Below are 22,457 nucleotides of genomic sequence, written 5' to 3'. Positions count from 1 at the left end.
ATTCAGTTTTACAACTTATATTTCACTCAAAACTGGAATAAGAAGCAAAACCAACAGAACCAAAATTAGGATCAGCCTAGAAGTAAAATGACTATCACCCCAAGTCAGCATGTCTGCCAAAGCCCTTAAATTAAAGCAGCAGTTTACCAGTTCTCTGAAGAGCGGGTCCAGGGTGAACCACAGAGCCACAGCACACCTCTGACCACTGGTGACGGCCTTAACTCCATGTGGATTCTCCCCTCCTGATGAGAAACCCACCATCCTGCCACACTTGGGCTTCACTGACGCCTGCAGAGGTTGTGCAGGGGGGAGATGAGGTTAAAATTACAGCCATTTATTCATATTAGTAAGACAAAGTCTTCACTATTGAGCTTCATTGTTAAAGCAGATGTTTGTCTTTGAGCTGAATCCAAAGCTGATTACACAGTTTTTATGAGCAGCCTGTTGTGTTTATATTTTGTTTGGTTCTACTCATATGATGACTTTACCCAGAAATAATCCTCCCTTTCAGTACATGATTTGACCTCATATAACTTTCCTTTTTTGTAGAAACATCTCAAATTAAAAGGCAATGGTCTGAAATTACAGTTGGTTTTGTGACTGGCTAATGTTGGAGGAATATCAAGGCTCTTTATCCATTTTTCAATAGAGGTCAACCAGGCTCAAGTGGTTAAAAAATCATGTTTAAGGGAACTGATTAAGAAATACATTTTCTGTAGTAATTCATATTCATAGTCATATTACAGGAGAAGCAGCTTACTGTCACTGTTTTGGCATCCATTTCTGTGAAGATGAATTCCCCACCTTCAAAATCTCCATTTAGATATAACAGTGCACTAAAAAATGAAATAAAAAGTAAAAGGGAGATCAGATCAACCGCAGGGTTACTGTATGATAGTGAAAATTATAAATGCTTAACTGTGTGATACAGCTGCAGCATGAATGATTATAATTCATGCTAATTAATGTTACTGTGTTGGCAGCAGGTGGCTCATACCTGTAGTCTCTATACGTGTATGCTGGTGGCTCCTTCCAGCACTCGTTGGCTTCAGGGTCCAGCAGACAGTTGTCAGCGTGGATGGGATGGCTCAGGTCATTCCTGTGGTCTTGCTGGCCTGTTAATGTACAACCAACAGACACAAAAATCATAAATACAGCCTTTCAAATAATATGTTAAATTGACACAGAAGGAGTTTTTATTCCTAGATCTTGTATTTTTAAATCTACCACCTTATCACACAGAATGTGAAACATCAATGACAGTTTTTCAGTGTCAAGCGATGTGTGTTTCTGCCTGTGACTGACCTGTGATGGCTGTTCGGCACACCAGGTGTGTGTAGGAGAAGTGCAGAGTGGAGTTGAGCATGAAGTAGGACTCGATAACGTGTCTCGCTCGCTCACTGATGTCATAGAAGAGGCGAGCGCTTCTCATCGGCACTCTGCCCTCATATCCGTACTGCAAGGTGGCAAACAAAAAAAAAAGACATTATAATACACAGTCAAATAATGAATCAAGAGAGATACTGTACAGGTGACACATTTTATTGAATACTGAATTGAATTTTGCCTTCTTAGTTTTAGATCCACTTCTCCACAACTGATGATCTAGTAACATGTGTTTATGTTTGTGTACCTGCAAGGTTTTGAGCACAGTGGCACCTTCAAACTTCTCATTGGGGGTATGTGGAGACATCTTCCCTCTGTAGCCATCTCCTGCTAGCGTGACAGCCTGGAAGCCAAGAACACAGCCAAAAAAAACTTTCAAGAGAGAGTCTTTTTTTTTGCTGTTTGTGACTAATCTGTTGATTTAAAGTCCTGATTTTATTAAAGTTGTATAAATTCCTTACATGTGCCAAGTTTCTGAGCTCTAAGCACTCCTCTTCAGTTATCACATTATCCAGCAGCACCCGCTGGCTCCCGTTCAAGGCCACAGAATTCTGCACCAGCTGCACACTGTCATACACCAAGGGGCCACCTACATAGATCACAGAGCAGCATTTAAAGAATGTAACATATTATCTAAACCGTGGCGGTCTGAAAAGATTTTGCAGTTTAACTCCTCTTCTGCCTATCTCTGCTACGAGTCTTGCAGTGACAGTTTACCTTCTTTTAGTTGCAGTGAGGCAATGACGTTCTTTTTCTCTGAGATGGGAACATACTCCATCCAGCCATCTGTACCTGAGGGAATCCTGCAAAAACAGAGGAGAGTCATTGTGTTATGCAAAATTGTCATTTCAAACTTTGCAAATTCAGTATAGGCAGCTTATGCTACTACAGTCAGGATGCCTTGGGACCGTGGTCACAAGAAGACATACGGTTGTTCAAAATATTATAAAGTGTTACACAAGTTTTACAGTTCTGTCTTTACCTGTTTGAGTCGTCTCTTCCGCCTGTGTTGCCCCAGTAATTCTGCAAGAAAAACACATGGAAATCTGTACATCTGCACATTTTACACTTTCAAAAGCTCTGATGCCAGGAAGTGTTTAAAATGATAAAAACCAAAAGACCAGTGGGACTGATCTGATTGATACTTAAAATTATTCACATCTTCTGTGTTTCCAGAAATGCTGTTTGCAAAGAAATTTAAAATATGTAATGTCCTGTTAATAACCAGCAAGTGTCGCTGTTGGCTGAGAGGACAGCGGTGCAGGGTGGCCGTGCCAGACACCTGTTACTCTGCTTTGATTCAGCCAGCAGCAGGGGCACATTATTTACACACCCAGCAGATCTGTGTCTGCTCTGCATCAGAGAGAGACATGTGGACCGGCTTACGAATAACTGCCTATTAAATTACTTAATCTCTTTACATTTCTGGGTAAAACTGAGAAGCAAAGGGGAGTGGTCTTGCAATAAGTACATGCAGTCTTCTTTGAGGTTTAAGTTAAACATGAAAAAAATATTTTTTTATGATAATTATATTAACTCACCCCTTCAGTGAATCCCACACCCATGGTTGTGCTGCCAATCAGAAGCAGCTCCAGCTCCTGTTTGTGCCTCCTCAGGTACCATGCGGCTCTCTGTGAACACACATACACATCAAAGATTTATGGTAAACAGTTTCCTGAGCTAGTAAAGTAAATGCATGCATTCATCCTTGAGAGATGTTGGTGTAGGAGCAAAATTACTGTAGGAAAGACAGAAAAATACAAAGAATATTTAACAGTAACGTAAAGAAATGTTCCATGTTCACACCAATGTTTTAGCTGAGAGGATCAGTATTCACAAATGTTCAGATTTTGTGCTCACAGATACAGTAAAGACAACAGTATGAATGGTTTAATATTTATCTTTCATGTATCAGAGCTCAACCTATAAAAGTGACAGTGAAAGCCTGTCCTGGGAACCAGATTGAGTTTTATTTTTCCCTCGGCTCTGCTCGCCTCAGAGCCAGGACTAATGGAGTGTGATGGCTTCTCTCTCTCTTTTTGTCCTCTCAGAGGGACACTTTTACTGATGTTTCCTGCCTCGAGTAAAAACTTGAATGGAAGCAAAAAAAAAAAGTCTGGTGTTTCTCAGGCCTGCTGTGATGGCTCTGTATTAAAGTGGATTGTGCTAGAAAGACAATGACAGGTAGACTTAATATATGATCTACTGCGTAAAGAGAGTGACTCATACAGGATTTTTCAGGCCGCTAACAAAATTGTACTGACTTTTCTTTGGTTGTAACAATTTGTTTTTGCAACTTAATTATTAAAAACACTTACTGAGGTTATTGAGGTATGAATTTGACTTTTTCTCTTGTATTGAATAATGTTGATTTATTGTAATTTATTTTATGGTGGAAGGAGGACTAGCAACAACACTGTGGAAGCTAATGGGGATCCAAATTCATACATAAATAAATTTTTCAGAGTCTTAAAAAAATCTGGTATTCATTTTTGTTACATAAACACATAACATGCACAAACATTTTTGATAAGGATCCCCAAAATTTGACCATGATATGAACTGAGCAGAACATCTTACGTTTGAAACGCAAACTTGTCAGTGCTCTCTGGTGGACAAACTACGTAATGGAGATACTGTTTCTAAATGATTTTAATCATATCCTTAGTATATTTATACTTCAATTTCTTATAATTTATCAGCTGACATATACACTAATACAATATATCCACAGTCAGTTAATACTGGCTGATTTATCGGTCTAGCTCTAGTTGTGTCTTTGTTTTCATAATATATGCTATTTGACAGAAAGAAGACACTTTTTGTGTGAACACATCTGAGTGTCAGTGTGCTATAAAGTGACATACAGTCCTGTTTTTTGTATTTTTGTCTATGTGCGAGAAGAGGAGAGATGGTCGGGGCTGAGGCAATGATGGTGAGTATAATGAAACCTGAGCAGCCAGTAGCGTTCTTGTAGCAGTTTTAAAAAAAAACAGTAAAGTCCTCTTTTCCATCACCCTTAACACAAACAGCCCCCAAAATTGTTCCAGAGACTTCTTTGGGCACTCTGACATGACTTTTCCTCCACCTCCACAGTTCCTGAAAGGCAGGATTCTTTGGCAGGGAGACCGGTCAGGTCTGGCACTGAGATCTAGGGATCTGAAAATGAGCTCCCCAAGGCAGTAGGGAGAGAGATCGCGGAGAGGAGAGGCGATCTTTGGGCTAATGAATGTGCTGTAAACTGACGGGACTGGTAAGAGCTGAGGGCTAGAAAAATGTAAGCTATGGGTACGAAAACATAAGCATGAGCTGCAGCACATCAGCTCTCAGTCTCTCTTTATCGGGCACACACATACGCAATGTCAACCGCACACTTACACATTCACACAGCCCTGCTGGGAAGCCTCGCTCGCTCTAATGAGTACCAGGCTTTCTAGGAAAAGGAGGTTGTGTAATTGGGACTTGAGCAAGGCGCTGCTTCACTTTTCAAAGAAGCTGATCAGAGTTTAAGAAAGACAAACACTGAAGTAGCTAATGAGAAGCCAGACTTTGCAAATTTAATTTTCTCTAAACGTTCAGCCTCTAATTACACAGTGTGTTATGAACACTAGGGGGCAAGGAAATAATAACGAACCTAATAACGAGGAAGAAATATGTTGTCATAAACACATTGACGTAGCAACATTTGCTTAATACTTCCAGCTGGATGGAGAACATATAGTACAAGTAAAAAGCAAACTTTAAGAGGGGACTCCTGCCAAGCGGCGAGTAGCAAGTTCGTCCAAGATATACAGTAAACGGCCTGCTGCCTCCTGTCTCCTCCTTTTTCCTCAAATCCACACTTTTCTCTTCCCTGCATGCCTTCTGTCCTCCCCCAACACTCCTGCTTATTTTATTGTATTGATTCTTCCACTTGATTTGCTCATTCTTCAATTAAACAACCATAGCTTGTTGAAAAAACTCCTGCCAGACTTCTGTCACACACCGGTGTGCTTACATTACTCTAGTTTTAACCTCATATTATTGGCTTTAAGATTCTTTTAACCACCTACAAGAGACTATGTGGCAAAGACCCAAAGTCAACTGCTATCCTTCAAGATGTCTGCAGTAGTCGCCCCAAAGTCTCCTATCCCACCAACTAGACTTAAAGAAGAATGAGCTTTCATATTGTGATACATTGGCCGATTCTGCAGATAATTTGTCTAAATCTGCAGTAACTGCCTCCATAATGTATTTTATGTTGTGTCTAACTTCTTTACTAAACTCTTTTTTATATTTTTCACCAAATGGAGCCCCATTATCTCCTTCACAGTGATCCACCTATTCAGATTTTAATACACAGACACAATCATCCATCCATCCTTCAAAATATCCTTCACATCAAGATCTGCTATTGACAGGCTCAGGGTGACAATGCCCTTAAGAGTTAAATGTCTCTTCTTTTGAATGTGGTTCTCAGACATGATCAATACTTCTGTGGTTGAAGGACTCAAATTTCTGGGGAAGACCAGGCTGCCAGGTAAGATTGTATTTGGCAGCCTATATAAAATACCTCAAAAAAAACTCAAGATATGATATTCAAGTCAGGGAAAAACATCAGTATTGTATGTCTGTGACAGACAGTGTATGTTTTATGATCCCTGTGACATCATTCACCACTTAGTAAGGGATATTTCATAGGTGTTTTAATTTGCTATGCTTATTCTATGTCATTTCAGCAAAAGCAGAAATCAAGTTAACATATATTGTTGTTTTTGCAAGTTTTCCTAGTTTGGATTAACTGTCCATAGGTAGATATGCTAACTGGGTGTTAAAGCTGTTATGTTCACTATCTGCCAAACACATCTGTGTAACATACATATCTTCAACGGCATTGGAGAGAAATTGGTTGGGTACTCAGGTTGCTTTCTTTGTTGCGCATTCTTTGTTTATCTTGTTTGTTTTGCTGTTGTTTCTGTTTCTTTTCCCTCTTTCTCCCTGCTCAGATGGCAGAGTGCCTGTAAATTTCACACTGTGTAATCTTGAGCACCTAAATGAATAAAAATATGAAAAACAGCAAAAACCAAACCACACAAAAAAGGTATGCCTCTATAAAAAAGGCCAGGGGTTCATTAAGTTAGACCTTCCATCATCTAGTGGAAAGGAAGACCTTGACCTTCCACAGAAACATCTTCCTTGGTATTTACTTTATCTCTCCCACTCAGCCTCTCACATCCATTTATCTCTGTCCGCCCTGCATTCACACAGCAGATTCTGACCTCTCGTGGCTTGCCATCATGTCCCAGCATCTCTCTGTAGTAATCCACGTTGTCCGCCATGAACTCGTCTCCCTCATGGTATAACAGGTAGGTCAGAGCGCACTGCAGAGCCTCCTCCAGCATTTCCACTAGAGAGAGAGAGAGACGGAAAGCAGCTGAAGAGGTTTCTGTTTGTGGTTTAAATTTGAACACAGTTAAGGAACTGGGCTCACACACAGACACTCACACAAAGCTTTCTTTTCTACAGAGCTGTTGAGTTATCTGGGTCAACTGGATGACCAGTGTGTGAGTGAAATGTGGAAATCTATCTATCACTGCAGACATTCCGAAACCATTACCACAATGGAGCAAAAGCCTCACTCTGGTTGAGATAGTGGAAACCGCACTCACAACACTCACACAGACACACACTCACTCACACACACACACGGTCCACGCTGTCTGTAACGACAGAGGAATGTCAGTGATGAAGTGCGACAAACATACATCAGGACCGTCTTGAGCTGTCAACCTGAGCTGAACACACATGCGAACACATTTTCACACACATTCATTCAAACAGAGCCACACACACACAAACACGTACATACACACCTACTGTACTGCTCAGCACTGCTGCTGCTAAGTGCACACACAAACGCATTCTTTATTAGCTTGTAAAGGCACAGGGTTAACCAAAGACTTCCTGTCTTGGCTGAGGCAGCGTATCTGCTGCTGTCGGCTGCGTGTTCCCAGGTCAATAAGAGTCTGGAGATTTGAGCTCAGTCAAACTGAAAAAAACGTCACTGAGGATTTATTTAGGAAACTTAAGCAGCTAAAGCACAATGAGAGGCTGTTGAGTGATGGCAAACTTCCACTGCGGCAGTGTGGTGAGGAGCCACTGTGGAGTGTATAACACAGGTCACAGTGCTGCTGCGTCAGATTACTGATTGGTGCCAAGAGGTGACTGCCTTAGATTTCTGATTCAGATAATAAGCATGCAGTTACTTAAAGGATGAGTTCACAATTTTTTTCAAAAAAAGTCTGTCTTAAAACAATAGTCAGGTGCCCATATACACAAACAAGCTTTGCTCACTGAACAGGAGGAATGATCACAGCATCATGTGTCAATGCTCGTTTGGACACCTGACTATTGTTTTAGGACTAACTTGAAAAATTGTGACCTTTAAAAAAAAAAGTGCAAATTCTTATGAAATTGCTAAAAATGCAATCAAAGTATGCTGGATATAAATGAACATGGCTCAAAGGAGTAATCCTGCCTTTAAAACATGATCTAATGGGTAACATAATTAATTCATTAAATGAATAAATGTTTATTAAGAATAAGGTAGGTAAAGAAAAGTAACTAACTGCAAAGTTCGCCCTCGGGCATCCTGACAGCGTTTTTTGTGAGACAACTTCTTTTTTCAAATATTATGGCATAACACATTTAGATCTTAAAGTTATAATCCTTAAGATTCCAGTCCAGGTTGATTTGCTGACACCTGCTGTGTTTTAATAATGTAGGTACAGTATATAGGTACATATTTCAACAACTGGGGTGCAACAGAAGAAGAGCAGTCGTTTCTGTTTACAGCGCACCAAGCCCAACTTTTTGGCTGAGAGGATTTATTGCAGAGAATCATTTAATTAAGAAGACAGTTAAAAAAAAAGTTGTCTGACATAGTCATAACATCTTTTGCGCATGAAAACTGCTCTATAGAGAGGCAATTACATAATTATAACACGTGTGTAATTATATAACAGCTACTAAACTGCCTTTGAGGTGAGATTGTTTTGTCAAGTACGCAAATATACTAAATCATGGTTACTGCTGAAAAACGCAGGCCATAATAAGTATCAAAAATGGGGTTTAATATCATGAAAATGTCATTAAATTTGATTAATTGGTTTGGGCTTTTTATCAACAGTGATGTACACAATACTGCAGCCATTTCCACATTTAAAATACAGTAAAATAACTAAATCAGAGACCTTTTTTTTTTAAAATAAACTCAGGTAACAAAGTTTTTTGGCCTTCCACAGACTCACACACACACACAAACACACACACATCACACTCCCATCAGCGGCTGCTAGGAATCAAAGCTTTCAGTGTGTTTGCACAGGCCCAATGATCCAGTTTGCTTTATAAGAGACACATGCTTAGGGGTCATTAAGTATAATCTGGTGATCTCACTACTCAGCACACTATCTTTCCCCTCGTCTAGAAGAAGACACAAACACATCTTAGTGTTCCAACATGAGACTGGAAACACCCTTATGCAGCAAAAATTACTCAAACAGACACACAAACACAAACAAACACTAGATAATATCAGTAAAACTCTTATTTGAAACAATGTGAAACCACTAACAGGGTGCGGTCCACTGTTGATTCACTCAACCTGTCAGCAGCTCTTTGTGGTCACTGTGAGTTCTTGTATGTACATGTATGTGTGTTTGGGTGTATGACCTGTGGGTGTATTCATCTTCTTTCATCATAATTACACAAAGGATAGTCAGACAGATTTCACGTTTGGTAACTTGAAAAGTTCTGTTACACAGTGTTATAAAGAAGTGGTTATATCTCTTAGAGGTGGTTAAAGGTACAATCATTCATCAGTGTATCCACCAAACAGTCTAAATATATGTCTGTGGGTTATCCAAAGACTTTGAGCAACCTACCCTGGTAGTAGGCGAACTGGAGGTAGTCGTAGTGCAGAGGCAGGTAGTTCTCCATGGGTGAGAGGCGGCCTGGCCGGGTGGCGAGCTCTCTCACACACTCATGTTCACAGTGCAGCACCTGAGTGAAGTGATCTGCAACGAAACGGTTTGAGATCAGTTTTCATCAACATAACTTTGAGATAGTAAGTTTAACATTTGGCTTCTTAATGTTTGCTTTAAGTTGAGCATCAGATTAGGGACCGCATACCAGCATTCACATTACTGATATAACTGAAGTGAGGATATAATTTTACACAAAGTGAGAAGAAGGCCCAAACAAAAGTTAGTGTGGAATAGTACTTTATTTCTAAGGTTTAGAGATCTAACTTTATTAAATAAATCCAACTTGAGGAATAAACACTGCTTTACACAGACTTAAAAACGTCCAAGTCTGCACATTGTGTTATGGCAAAAGTTTTCTGTTTTTGAAGAGTGTTGCTGTAAAATGTCATAAAGCTCAACACACAGTAGAAAAATTACACAACTCACTATTTCAAAACTGCAAAGGAACGTGTCCATAAATGATTGTATTTTGTATTAAAAACACTGAATAAACAATACCGAAATGCCTGAAATGATTTAATCTAATGGAAACTAACAGCAGCTAATCCCAAACTGAATCATTACACAGATGAAATGCAGATTTGTGCTTTGACAACAGCAGAGCCTGTTTGGCATCCAGCCAAAATATATATTTGAAGACTCAGAGCTGAAGATAGAAAGAGGAAAACAGATACCGGTGCGGGAAAGAGACAACCTGCATCACAGTAACTGACTGTAACTCCAACACGCCATATCACTCACATCTTTATTTATGCAACATATATATCGCACAGGGCCCCACTGAGTGTGAGATCAGTGTGTCCCAACACTGTAAATAATGAGCACTTGTATAAGACAGATGTTGAAAATGGAAATTGCTCCTTAAGTGCATCAGTGGTGGTAAATGTTTATTGTTCCCTGTTGTTCAATGTTGGAGGAAGGTCTGTTTAAGATTCATCTGAACACGTATTTGTGGGGAAAAAGTCAATAGAATGAGCTGATGAGCTGTGTCTAATCGCACACAACCACTCCAACATCATGTCATTCTATGTTGCTGTGAAAGAGATCAAATAAATATTGTTCCCTTTGTAACAGTGGAGCACTTTCATGTCTTTGTTGTTCCTCAGGTGGTGATAAATCCTGTTGTTTGTTGATCCTACAAGGAAGGCGGATCTCACAGGGAGCTACATATCATTTCCTTATGTCGCGCCCTGAGAGGAAAACCAGCAGACTGGGTTGTGCTTGTGTGTGTGTGTATGTGTGTACACATGTCATGAGTGTGTATGTACAGTGAGGTCACTCTTGAGCAGCTGCAGCACTACTTTCCTCACAGAATTGTGGTCTGTTTCAAACTCCTTTAAGAGTTTCTGAGGGGCAAAGATCTGAACTGTGTTAGTCCAAAATCATACAGAACGGTATAGGGTCAATAGATATTTTCTTTCTTTTAAAAGATTATATTACCCTCAAAATACATACATACATACTGAACACAAATAAACATCATAATCACAGTCTCTTCTACAGCGGTGCTATAGAAAATAATCCTCTGATTGTAAGTAAAACAAAGCTCAGCCAAAACTAATTAGCCTTCTTTTCTGTGTTTATGCAACTGGGCCATGCATATTTGAGACAAAGCACACTTGTCAGCAATTAAGCTGCAGCAACTCAACAAAAGCACCACTGACCAAAAGTTGTTGCATATGTATAAAAGTATAATCACTTAATTATGATCTGGTATGAGTGTTGTGTTACGGATTATGCTCCATTCTACGTCTGAGAAGCCAAAAAGACTCAAATTGGCTCTACACCGTGTTGTAAGCTAAATAAAATGAAAACATGTGCATAACATAGGGGCTTAGCGCTTGTTATTATCAAGTAAATTATAACTGTGTGACAAAATAATGTGGAAGTTTATCTCTGCAACTGCCAGTTTGATGAATGCCGGTGGCTGCTGGGCTGAGTTTTAACACTTTTTTAATGGCTTCTGTTGTAGAACTGCTCCATCCTGTTTGGGACATAAAGAGCAGTATCAGCGAAAGTGAGAGAAGGATAGGAACACAGGAAACTTTATAGAAACTGTGAGAGGTGCAGCTGGGAGGAAAAGGCAGTTTTTTACATATTTTATCCTATTTACTACTTCTCCTACTGTATTTAGTATTACTACTAATACTGACTTGTATAAATTGAATAAAACATTAGAGTGAACAACTGGTTGTCTATTTTTGTTAAGTTCAATTTACAACTGTGTAAATATGCAGCCAAAAGCCAGGTGATGTGTTCGGGTGCTTGTGGAAAGCTCTAAACCTTTAAGAGTCAGCTCAGAAGCCAAGCAGTTTTGCATTCACAAGCTATGCTGTTGGAAAAACAAAGTCAAAACAATAAGAAAACGCAGACACTGATGAAACAACAATAGATTGTAGTATGAAAAAGTTTGCTATTCAATGGTCAACCGACCAGATCTCAGATATAGAGGCATTTCAATGAGAATCTGAGAGAAGCAAACCGGAAACCTTTCAGTACAGTCTGCATTTTCACCACAAATCCACACAACACAATCAATTTGCAGTAAATGGGCCGAAACATGTGAAAATACCAGCATGTTCCTTTAAGAATTGATGCCAATGAAAAGCCCTTGTGGTAAAGATACAAGGTGAAGTGAGGTCAAACAGAGACGGAGAACAGGAAAAGGAAGAGGGCAGTCCTTTAGTGGTTACGAGTGGCTGTTTTCCTGGACTGTTGAAGATGGCAACAGAGCATGTCTACTGAATATAAGAGCCAACTGCACACAGCCTAGTAGTATTTAATAGCGGAGAATATTACAGGACACGTCAATCTCACTTAATGTATTTCCAATTATTTAATGGTGGTTTTTAATACTTCTGCATGTGATCTAGTGTGCGAGAGTTTGCTAAAACATGCAGTGCAAGCTCAACAATCCTAACATCAGTATATTAACTTGGGCAGCCAGTTAGATCAGCATGTTCTGCTGTGACTAATGAGCTTTCCACACAATAAATAGGTTTAAGTAACCCCCAAAGGTCCACATTGTGGTAAGAGCCTCCCACAGTCCCAACCAAGGACAGTGGTCCAGAGACCCGACACACAGAGCAGGATTACAAATGATGAGATAACTTTACTGGTAAAATGTGGCCCCCTAAAATATGGAATATGTACTGAATTCAAAAGAGCTCTTCCATTGTTTCTGGATGCAGTTTTAAAGTCTAATTTAGTCATCTCATGTCCCTTGCTTGTTTTTTCTTTAAAGTCAGTACTTTGTTCTGAAGATGTTTTCATTACATTTTATACTGTGCTGCCCTGCTCAAGTTTGTAACTATGAATCTGCTCTGAACTTTTACAGCTTGACATTTATTTCATCACCAAAAAATGCAAGCTAATGCGCTGTCACATAAATATTGTATTTCAAGCTGTGCAGTGCCAGGAAAACACTTTGCAACCCATGAAATTCAAATTTTGATGAAATAATTTGAAGCTGTGCTGGAACTGACAGTCTATTGTATATTTCTAACATCTTAAATATAATACATATATAAAATTCAATACAATTTTATGACTGCTTAGTTTCCTGAAATAGACAAATTGTGAAGTTAGGCAAGTTAGTTATTCTCTGTATGAAGTAGAAACAATAAAGACCATGCTGACATACATTTAGGTGTGTTTTCATGGGCAACAGTGTGCTAATGGATATAGATCTAGGAACCTAATTTCATCCCTGGTACTAAACCCTTTTTTACTATTTTTGAATCTTACATCCTGCACTTCCTCTCCTCCAAACATGGCTGTCATCCCTCATTTGTCCTTTGCCCTCCTTGCCAACTGACATCCAGTGCCAAGTCACTGCCAGGCAGATTTGATCACCTAGTGAGCATGAAGAGTGTAGTTTGGCCTCGTCTAAGCCCCCCCAGGCTCTCACACCACAACAAAGCCCAGCTCAGGCTCAAGGCCACACAGTGCAACCAGACGTGTTGGTGAAACAGTCACGATAAGTTGATCAAAAGCGTCAAACACGAAATAAACAGTCTCGTTGCTTTCATGTTAGACTGAAATGGACCTCTGAGACTCATCAGAATCCACTCGAGCCAGGATTTGTGAAACCACAGTGAACACAAACTAGCATTTACAATCAACGGATGGAAGAGAATCACAACATCCCAACAGGCTTTTAATGTGTTGCAACATGAGGGAGGTGATCAAATTCAATGTCCGTTTATACAGTACAGCAATAAAATATCATAAAATGTTATATTACAGTGAATTCATACAAAAACAGCTTTTAAAAACATCTTACAGTTCATTTTATCACTGTATTTTAACGAGTGCCAGCTGTCATGTCAACATCTACTGAACATCAACATGTAGCACACAAAGAGGTTGTAAACAATCTAAATCATAACCTAGAAAAGAAAGTGCTGGTTCTAATTAAAAGCATACTGAGTAAATAGTTTAATGATTGCTCTTTTAAAATCATATAGAATAAATATTGCTGATTACACCAACAAATCACATCCAAACACCACATAACATCTGTGCCCATGTTAATACTTTATTTGTTTATCCAGGGCAGAATGACTGAGTGCTTCCTGTACATGCAAACCTGCTGAGATTTTGGACTTTACCTGATATGAGTTCATGGAGGCTGTAGCGGTAGCGAAGGTGATCGTGGCCCTCAAACCTCTGCGGCCCTTGGCACAGGGCCCGACACTCCACATCTGCTTTGTAGTACTCCACCAGTGCCTCCTCAAACAGAGCGATAGCTCCCTCGTAGTCTCCTTGATCGTATAACCTCACTGCTGCAGTGAAGGAGCGCTGTGATGGAGGAGAGATGGAAGATGATGAGAGAATAAAAAGAAATGGTGCGCTCAGTATTTATGACCTGTGATCTATGATATATAATCATTATTTATGACCTTTGGTGATCAGCAGAGTCCTAACCTCTCCCTGACATTTTTATATATGTAAGTAAATGTCTTGTTGTTGTTCTCTATCACAGTTTAAAAAAAAACGCAACTGCCAGTAAATCTGGAGCCAGTTTATAAAAGCTTTTACAAGTCCTCTGGTGGACATCAAGTTGCAGTGGCAATGGTCATTGTTTGGAATAAACAGAGGGAGGGAAGATATGAGTAATGAGGCTGAGCAGTTGCCAGAAAGGATTATTTAAGTCTCTTCTTTGTGAGTACTTTTAAAATAAATTAAAATATACATAAATTTAATGTCAAGTATGCATCTACAGACACAGAGCTATGAAGAAAGTGAAGCTGCAGGGACACAGATTAAAAAAAATTAGAGTTTAAAAGTTTAATTGAGCTACAACAACAGATTAAGGTAGTTAGAAGTCAGAAGGTAGAAGCTCAAAGCATCAGCTTGACTTGAGAACAAAGAAGTGAGAGGTGAGGTGAGAAACGGTCATTGGAGCATCACACAAAGGCACACAAAACTCATTTCAGGGCAACTTCACCACAACCAGCACTAAAAGACCTAAATGAGTTTCCAGTCATTAAACTGCAAGGGCCATTAACACAAAGGGCCCTTCATACACTGACAACAGCTGTACTTTTTCCTTTTTGGAAAGATGTGAAGCAGAAAAACTACATTTGCTGACCAGGCATCTCAGCAAGAACTGACAAAAGATGGCTGAAAGACAACAGGTCAATGAATGAGCTCATAGCAGTGAGAAAGGTATAGAAGACATGTAAAAGGATAGAAAGGACACAAAATGAAGTAACAAACAACTAAAAAGGACCATAATGTATATTTATATCCAAAGACTTCCCATCTGACCTGGTGAGGACGGGCTTCTCGGTCCACAAAGTGGTCCTCTTTGACCCCCTGCAGGTCTTTGTACTGCTCCAGGTTCTGACCCATCTCCACATGTTCTGGATTGGCCTGAAAATACGTGTGAGCCGCTGCTGCTGCCTTGTCAGGCTGCTTCAACTAGAGAAGAAAGGAGCACAGAGAGAAGGAAAGAGAGATGTTATTGAAATTAATAACAGGACACATATTAGCATTTTGTGCACAACTGGTCCAATAACCCTCAGAAGCCTTGAAAACTCACTTGTTTTTTTCTGTTTTAATCTTTTATAAACATTAAAATATGTCGCAACTTCTACAGACATTGAATGAAACAACTTCAAGATAAAAAAATCATGTTACTGTGATTCTTTAGACATTTAACTTTTAGAAGATAAGGAAACCGACAAGCAGTCTGAAGAAGAACAGACTCCTTGTCAAAATATGTTGGATTTAACTCTTTTGTAAAAGAAGTTGGCAAGTAATTTGACTTTTATGGATGTTGGGAGTATGACAATGAAATCATAAAAACAGAAATCCCATCCACTTACTGAGAATTATATCTAACATAAACATAGCAAAGAGAGAGTTTACTGTTGATAGTTGCGGTTAAGGAAATGAATGTTATCGTGTGTTTGTGAGTGACTTTGACACGGTACAGATCATGTACTGTGTCAGTGACTTCAGGCTTCGAAGAATGAAAGCCAGCAGCTGTCATATCTTACTGTAGGCAGCTGGTCGACTGAGACATGAACACAAACAGGAAATATTGTCCAGAAAAATGCTACTACATTTCACACAGAGCATGCCTCGCAATATTTTAAGATTCATATACATATTGTTTTATATTATTATTGTTTTATGTGGAATATTGTGTGAAAACTAATAAATATATTCAAGCAAAAAGATTCATATACAATAATTGATGTACTCAGTAGGTACAAATTCATTTGCTTAAGATTTTTATCATTTGGACTTTTAGAGTTAATATGGAAAAATTAAATTAAAGGTATAGTGGGCAAAATATGAGAGACAAAAATCCAAGAGGGACTTGCTGTACTCAGTGCCTTTACCCAAAAGATTTACAATTGATTATTGATGATATCAAAAATGTCTTATCTTCACACAGAAACTCATTTAATTTAAACATGTTCTGCTAGATTTTAATGAGGATTACTTTTAACCTTATGAGAAAAATGAATATTCAATCTAGTCCTATATTTTATTGAAAAATGGCCTGTACTGTTAAAATGTCCTGGAAGGTGTAAATAAGTAAAAATAAAAGTTAAATAGTGAATTTGTGAAATTGTTTGAATATAAGACATTGATTGTTCTGAGAGATGTCTTTTTCTGAGCTATATTTGCCAACCGTGCATTAAAGATGCATTTCCAGTTCAACATTTATTTAAAAAAATATTCATCATTTATCAGAATAAAAGTATACTCTTCATCATAAAAATATCCTCTTCATCATCATCTAACATCACCTTGAAGTTTCTACCTTTTCTTGATATTCTTACTGTCATTACAGTCGCTACACTGAGGCAGCGTACAATAGATGACCTGTAGTTCAAAGCAATGAGGGGTTGCAACATAAACAATAATATACACCCCCCTCGAATTCATCAGATCCCTGCTTTTCATACAGTACATCAAGTAAGTTGCTACCTTCCACATCAAAGTCATCTCAACTTCATAGGCGACCTTTTAATTGCAACGTTTATCTCTCTGTGGTATTACACATTATCTGATCCCTGCAGGGAACAGATCTCAGTTCAGACAAGAAGAGAAAATATCTGATACAAGCAGAAACTTTCTTGAAACTTCCATATACTCTTTTATCCCTTAAAAATACATTTTAGAGTAACTCAAACAGGCAAGACTTGCCTTGGCTGGTCCCAATCAGATAAGATTGTAATCGTGCTCAAGCCTCAACATGGGCAGGTTACTCCCACTTATACACTGAAGAAAACACAACCAACTTACACAATAGCTCCCACTGAGTTCAGCTCATGGCACAGGTCCTTGACCTCAACACGGCTTGTTTTAACACAGAAGAGAAAAACTGTTGAAGATTTAAACTAGCTGCCCTGTGACCTTTGTTGCATGCCAATCTTCCCTTTCTCCTTTTTCCAGTCATCCTCTATAACTTATTAACAAAGCCAGAAACTAATCATCAATAATTCAGTTATGATGTACAGTACAGTTATGATGTAAGAAAGTAGGAGATTGATGAGGACTTAACATAGTGGGGGTTGACAGGATGATTGTGAGAGAATAAAAGACAGATGCAGAGAGGTAAAGGGAGACACGGTTTGAGGATTGGTTGTCTCTTACAGCAACATAAGTTCAGTTGCAGTATTGCAGAGACATCTGACTCCATTTGTTTAAATCCTTCACGTTGCCAGCAGGTGCAAACCTAAAGCAGATCCCAGTGTTTCACAGCCTCTCTCCTGACAATTTGAGAAGGTCAGTGTGGCTCTGTTTGCCAAAAACATAACTGGTTGAGAGAGCACTGATTCAGGTTTGCCGGGAAAGACATTTATTACATTTATAATGTAGGAATTCCTGCATTTGTTGAGATTTGGGAAATATGTTTTCTTCACACAATAGAGTGTAAGGGCCCACGTAGATACAGAAACAAAATACTTTGTGTTTTCTATGGAGGAGGCAAACAAGCTACAAAGAGTCTGCACAATACATCATAAAACACAAACTGAACGTCTCTTTCTTTTTTCCCACACACAACCCACTTCTTTTTGAAAAATGATACCCGTTTGTTTCATGTGGTAGCAGAGGAGGCAGGGGGGAAAAGCCTGGCTGGATATGCTTGGTTACCCCTGAAAGGCCAAAGTGTGAGGTGGCGTTGAGTGCATTCCTGGCCAGATCACCTGGCTGGAGCTGCTGGGAGACTGACTATAACCACCAGGGGAGGAATTGAGCTACGTAAATGGGACCTACTAGGGTTTCTTGTGCATTCCTGTGTCCTCCAGGACATATTTAACTGCAACTCTTAAACTAAACAAGATCAATTTCAGAGCACAGATAAAAAGCATTAAGTTTAATTGCCAAATAAGAATGTATCAGATGATTGATTAGACTTTAATGAAAGCATTCCTGATGAGACTGATGCATTACATCCAGACAACATGACAGACAACAGTACAGATCCAGAAAATGAACAGTTCTGTAATCTTAACGGCAAAAATCCCTCCACATATATATTAAATGCAGCTGTTTGTGGTTTGGACCTGTCAGGTTGTTTTGTGGTGTCATTTTTCTTATTCACAGGGATTACTATAGACTATACAGTTGTGAAATACCTACAGTAATTCTCAAGTTTGGATGTCTTTCATTCAACAACTATACAGCAAGAATTTGACCACAGAAAATCTATGCAACAACTAACTGCACTTACATGTATAACTGCAAGTATATGCAACAAAGTCATACTCATTTTCTGATAAGAGTTCATAAGAAATACTGTATGTCGAATCACCAACTGAAGTACAAGTACACTGTACATTAAGGGAAACCTCAATACAGCAAAAACTCAACTGCAACACTTACTGCACACTACACAGTAAAACCTGGACTGCATTAAAAGATGATAAAATCAGTACAAGTTTATCTGAGGGTAGACTTTTTCTACAACTGATGGCGCAACCTCAAGCACACAACCAAGTTCCTTTACTAGAGATGAGTCTTCTGTTGCTGCATTCCTGACAAAGTGTCCCCAAGATAATTCAGGGAGAACATCCGCCTTATGGACAGTATTGTCAGCTGGGCGTTAGCGGACCTGATAATCATCTGTTGATATGTTCGTCCAGGCTCCCAGAGACTAAACAGCACACAGGCTGTGGGGTACAAAGGAGGGAAGAGCTGAGGGAGTAGTTAGTCTGTACTCACCTACCTCCCCCTCCTCCTCCTCCTTCTCCTCCTCTGGACCCAGCTGACCTCAGCCCCTGGGGAATGACCTGGCTCAAGCCAGAGGGTCAGCTGGAGGAAGGAGGGAATTACTCCAGTACACCAACTCAGCACAAACACAGCTGTGATCAGCCGCTGCCAGATCTATTGTCTCGAGGCACAACATCCCAAAACCTGGGGAAGCCTTGAACATGGGATACCCGCTGTACTTTTCCTCTTTCATCAAGTTCACGGCTAACATTTGTGAGAAAATGACTTAACATGAGTTGCTGCTTTTTTTTTCTACAGGTATTGCCAAGGTGCCAAAAGATTGCTTTAAGAACAACCTTTTATTTTAAAACACCAAAAACATGAAGCTAAAACCCTCAAGAGTTGAACAGTTAAGCCAAAGGAAAAAAAAAAAGACCTACTGTGTGTTATATTGTATGACTCTCACATGGGTGATAATGGATTTACAGTCATATTAAATAGCACCTGAGCTCACTCATACAAAAAGGTCACAACTACTTTATAGAGGCAGATAATTCAACATGGGGAATTTCTGGGAGTCTGTATCGAACTGTCTAAACACGCATATTTTGAATTGAAAACACCTGCTCATATATTAAACTGAGCAGAGTGAAAGGTTAAAATATCCCTTCTAGCCTGGATGACAGAGCAGAAATCAATCATGGGCTTAAACTGAGATGGCTTGCTCACTTAATAGTGTAATGGAAAACAATGCAGCCTAGAAACAGCCGAGAAACAGCCATGCAAGCATGCGTAAATCAAAATAACTTGTCTCTCCATGTCTGCCAAAGAGGGGGAAATGGATACTAAGAAAGTAATTTTCTGTGAAAATCCTCCAATATTATAGTCTGTGTGTCATTAGCTATCGTGCTACTTCTTTCCCTAAGTGCATGTTATGGATTAAATGATATATTCAATTACAAACTATATTTTCCGGAACATAAATTGATTAACTGTCTATGGAAAAAATAACCAGAGTTTCGCCAAATCAACCAAGTTTTCCAAACGGGTCTTCAATCAGATGAAGTACCTTTAACAGATAAAGGTACTTCATCACATTGATGTAAAAATGGTCAAGAAAGAGAGTAATTTCTTTACCAAATGTTGAACTATGCATGTAAATGGGTATATATTTTGGTGTAAATGGCATTGAAATATCACAAATTTATCTTATGGTATTGATCAACATATCGTGCAACCCTATGTCTCCCTTTAAGTAGTTTAGGTGTCTTTTGCCACTTTTTTGGTTGGGAAACTGCATGTGTACACAGAAAGAACCTGACTGGAAAATTGTACAGGTCTTATAGAGTTAATGTGACACTATAATTTACACAAACTGAACTGAGGTGTTACTGTAATGCTTGGAAAGCTGCTGTTTCAAGCACTTTGAACTGCAATTTGAAAGTATCTTTGCTCCAAATACAGACATTAAAATGTAAATCAGCTGGCACTACACAACAGAAATATTTAACCTTATGTTCTACTGTTAAATTTGACATGAAACTCTACAAGATTCAAAATCACATCAACACTAAAATGCTGCAATTAAAAGCAAACACATTCATAAGTATACAACTTGTACCACATGAGTACATTTTTCCTCTCACATGAATTTCAAAGCAGCACCTGTAGAGGTGAATGACTACCACTCAGTCTGAGCCCTTAGCTTGCCCTCCTCACTGAAGAGCAACCTGTGTAAGAGCTGTCGGACCGCCCTGCCACTCTGAGGAAAGTGCTCTTGATGTGGGCACTGAGCAGCGCCAAGGCAAACGTACATTTGCATACCTTTCTCTTCTGGTCCCCCTGCTTGATTCACAGGTATGCAAAGAGGCCTGGGCTGGCGCCACAGACCTGATGATGATGTTGTGACAAAAAGCACGTATGCCAATGCCACAAGCGAGACAGTTACACAGATGGCTTGTAAAAGGAAAAACCTACCACTCAAAAAAAGTGATCAAGGAGCTGGCAGCAGCTGTGTATGGTGAGTAGTCAAACCTGGCATCCGCAGTGCTGAATACTTGTAAGACAAGCTCTTTCAAAGATCTATGATTCCCAAGAGGTAAGCAACTTCTAGTGAAGTAGACAGAGGTTACTGATCAGGTTAACACCAGACACAAGAGCAGCTGCAATAAATCAAAACAGAGGTCCACATGCGATGAAGATTTCAAGGTTAAAGCACACTGAGCTCTCCCCTCAACAGTGTCCTTCAGACCTCCTGAGTCAGGTCTAACAGCGTCAGTACACTCCAACCAAAGTGCTTGTCTGATTGTTGAACAGTGCTTCAAACCCTCTTCCCGCACAACTTTCAAACATCAGGAGGGCTGTGTCCAACAGTTTTTGTAACTTTCCGAAACCAACAACTCGACCTTCATGCCCACTTCATGCAGTGATTGGCCAGGTGGAGGTGAGAAAGTAAGCAGGGTTTGAACTTCTCTTTCAACACAATCTAATTTTTCTTTCTTAAGATAAGTACTTCTGTCCTTTTTAGTGTGTGCAACTGGGAGCAACATTATGAATGCCTTAAAGGGAAGACTAAAATTGTGCCCTGTTAAATTTAAATGATTAACATGACTTGGGCCATCGTGACGGCCACCTTCAATTGTGGCCACTGTGAACAGCTATAAACAGACGACATGCTGCACAAACTAGTTTGTTTCAAGCATACTCACACCTTAAGGCCATGTTCAGACAAGCATCAGCATTACATGAAAATTCATAGTTCCTACTTTCATTTCCATGAGCATGGATTAACTTTTGCCACAAGGCAGTGCAAAAATATTCAGCAACACAAGGCATTGGCCAATCAAAACCGCACATTCCTGGTAAATTACTTGTAAAACACATATCTACTGTTTACCTCACGATCATGGAGACCGAACCTAAAATGACATAACTTTCCAGAGAAAATCATCTTTTCACAATACACCCTAACAATTCCAGCTATTTTCAGTCTAAACTCCAGTTAAGTGCTAATCACTCCAAAAACTTCTTACAGCTGCAGTTATATTACCATTTAGCCTGCTAATTCTTGACTGAACCTTCCTGGAAAGGTCGTTCATTACTGGCTACCTAATACAGTATGGCCTCACACCACTTTGCATGGAACATATTCCATCAGAAACATCTGCAAGCACGAAAACAGTGTCCTTATACAGCCAATAATGGTTTTGAGGCCAGTGAAAGAGAGAGGTGGTGTCTGCTTTGGAAGGTTAATGTGATACAGCTGTTTAGGAATGTACTGCATTCAGAGGAACTGTCACATTAATACAAACCTACTCAATGCTGCTGGGGATGTTGATACATCACGAGGCATAAACAACCGAA

At 39.4% G+C, this 22,457-nt stretch overlaps 1 protein-coding gene across 1 annotated transcript in view; it reads right to left on the bottom strand.

Annotated features, from left to right (window-relative positions):
- p3h2 (prolyl 3-hydroxylase 2) overlaps window positions 1-22,457 on the bottom strand; it is a 63,865-nt gene that overhangs the window by 1,891 nt on the left and 39,517 nt on the right. The window contains exons 2-14 of the mRNA XM_067596884.1: window positions 15,189-15,341; window positions 14,027-14,216; window positions 9,312-9,443; window positions 6,645-6,772; window positions 2,928-3,017; window positions 2,369-2,409; window positions 2,104-2,189; window positions 1,848-1,975; window positions 1,641-1,729; window positions 1,306-1,463; window positions 998-1,115; window positions 761-836; window positions 148-288 (exon numbers count right to left, since the gene is read on the bottom strand). Of these exons, the coding sequence (XP_067452985.1) occupies window positions 148-288; window positions 761-836; window positions 998-1,115; window positions 1,306-1,463; window positions 1,641-1,729; window positions 1,848-1,975; window positions 2,104-2,189; window positions 2,369-2,409; window positions 2,928-3,017; window positions 6,645-6,772; window positions 9,312-9,443; window positions 14,027-14,216; window positions 15,189-15,341 (1,530 nt within the window). The remainder of the gene's footprint in view (window positions 1-147; window positions 289-760; window positions 837-997; window positions 1,116-1,305; window positions 1,464-1,640; window positions 1,730-1,847; window positions 1,976-2,103; window positions 2,190-2,368; window positions 2,410-2,927; window positions 3,018-6,644; window positions 6,773-9,311; window positions 9,444-14,026; window positions 14,217-15,188; window positions 15,342-22,457) is intronic.

This window comes from Thunnus thynnus, chromosome 8 (assembly GCF_963924715.1).
Source record: "Thunnus thynnus chromosome 8, fThuThy2.1, whole genome shotgun sequence".
Lineage (NCBI taxonomy): Eukaryota > Metazoa > Chordata > Actinopteri > Scombriformes > Scombridae > Thunnus > Thunnus thynnus.
Note: the sequence above shows the minus strand (reverse complement) of the source record. Positions and strands in the feature narration are given on the sequence as shown.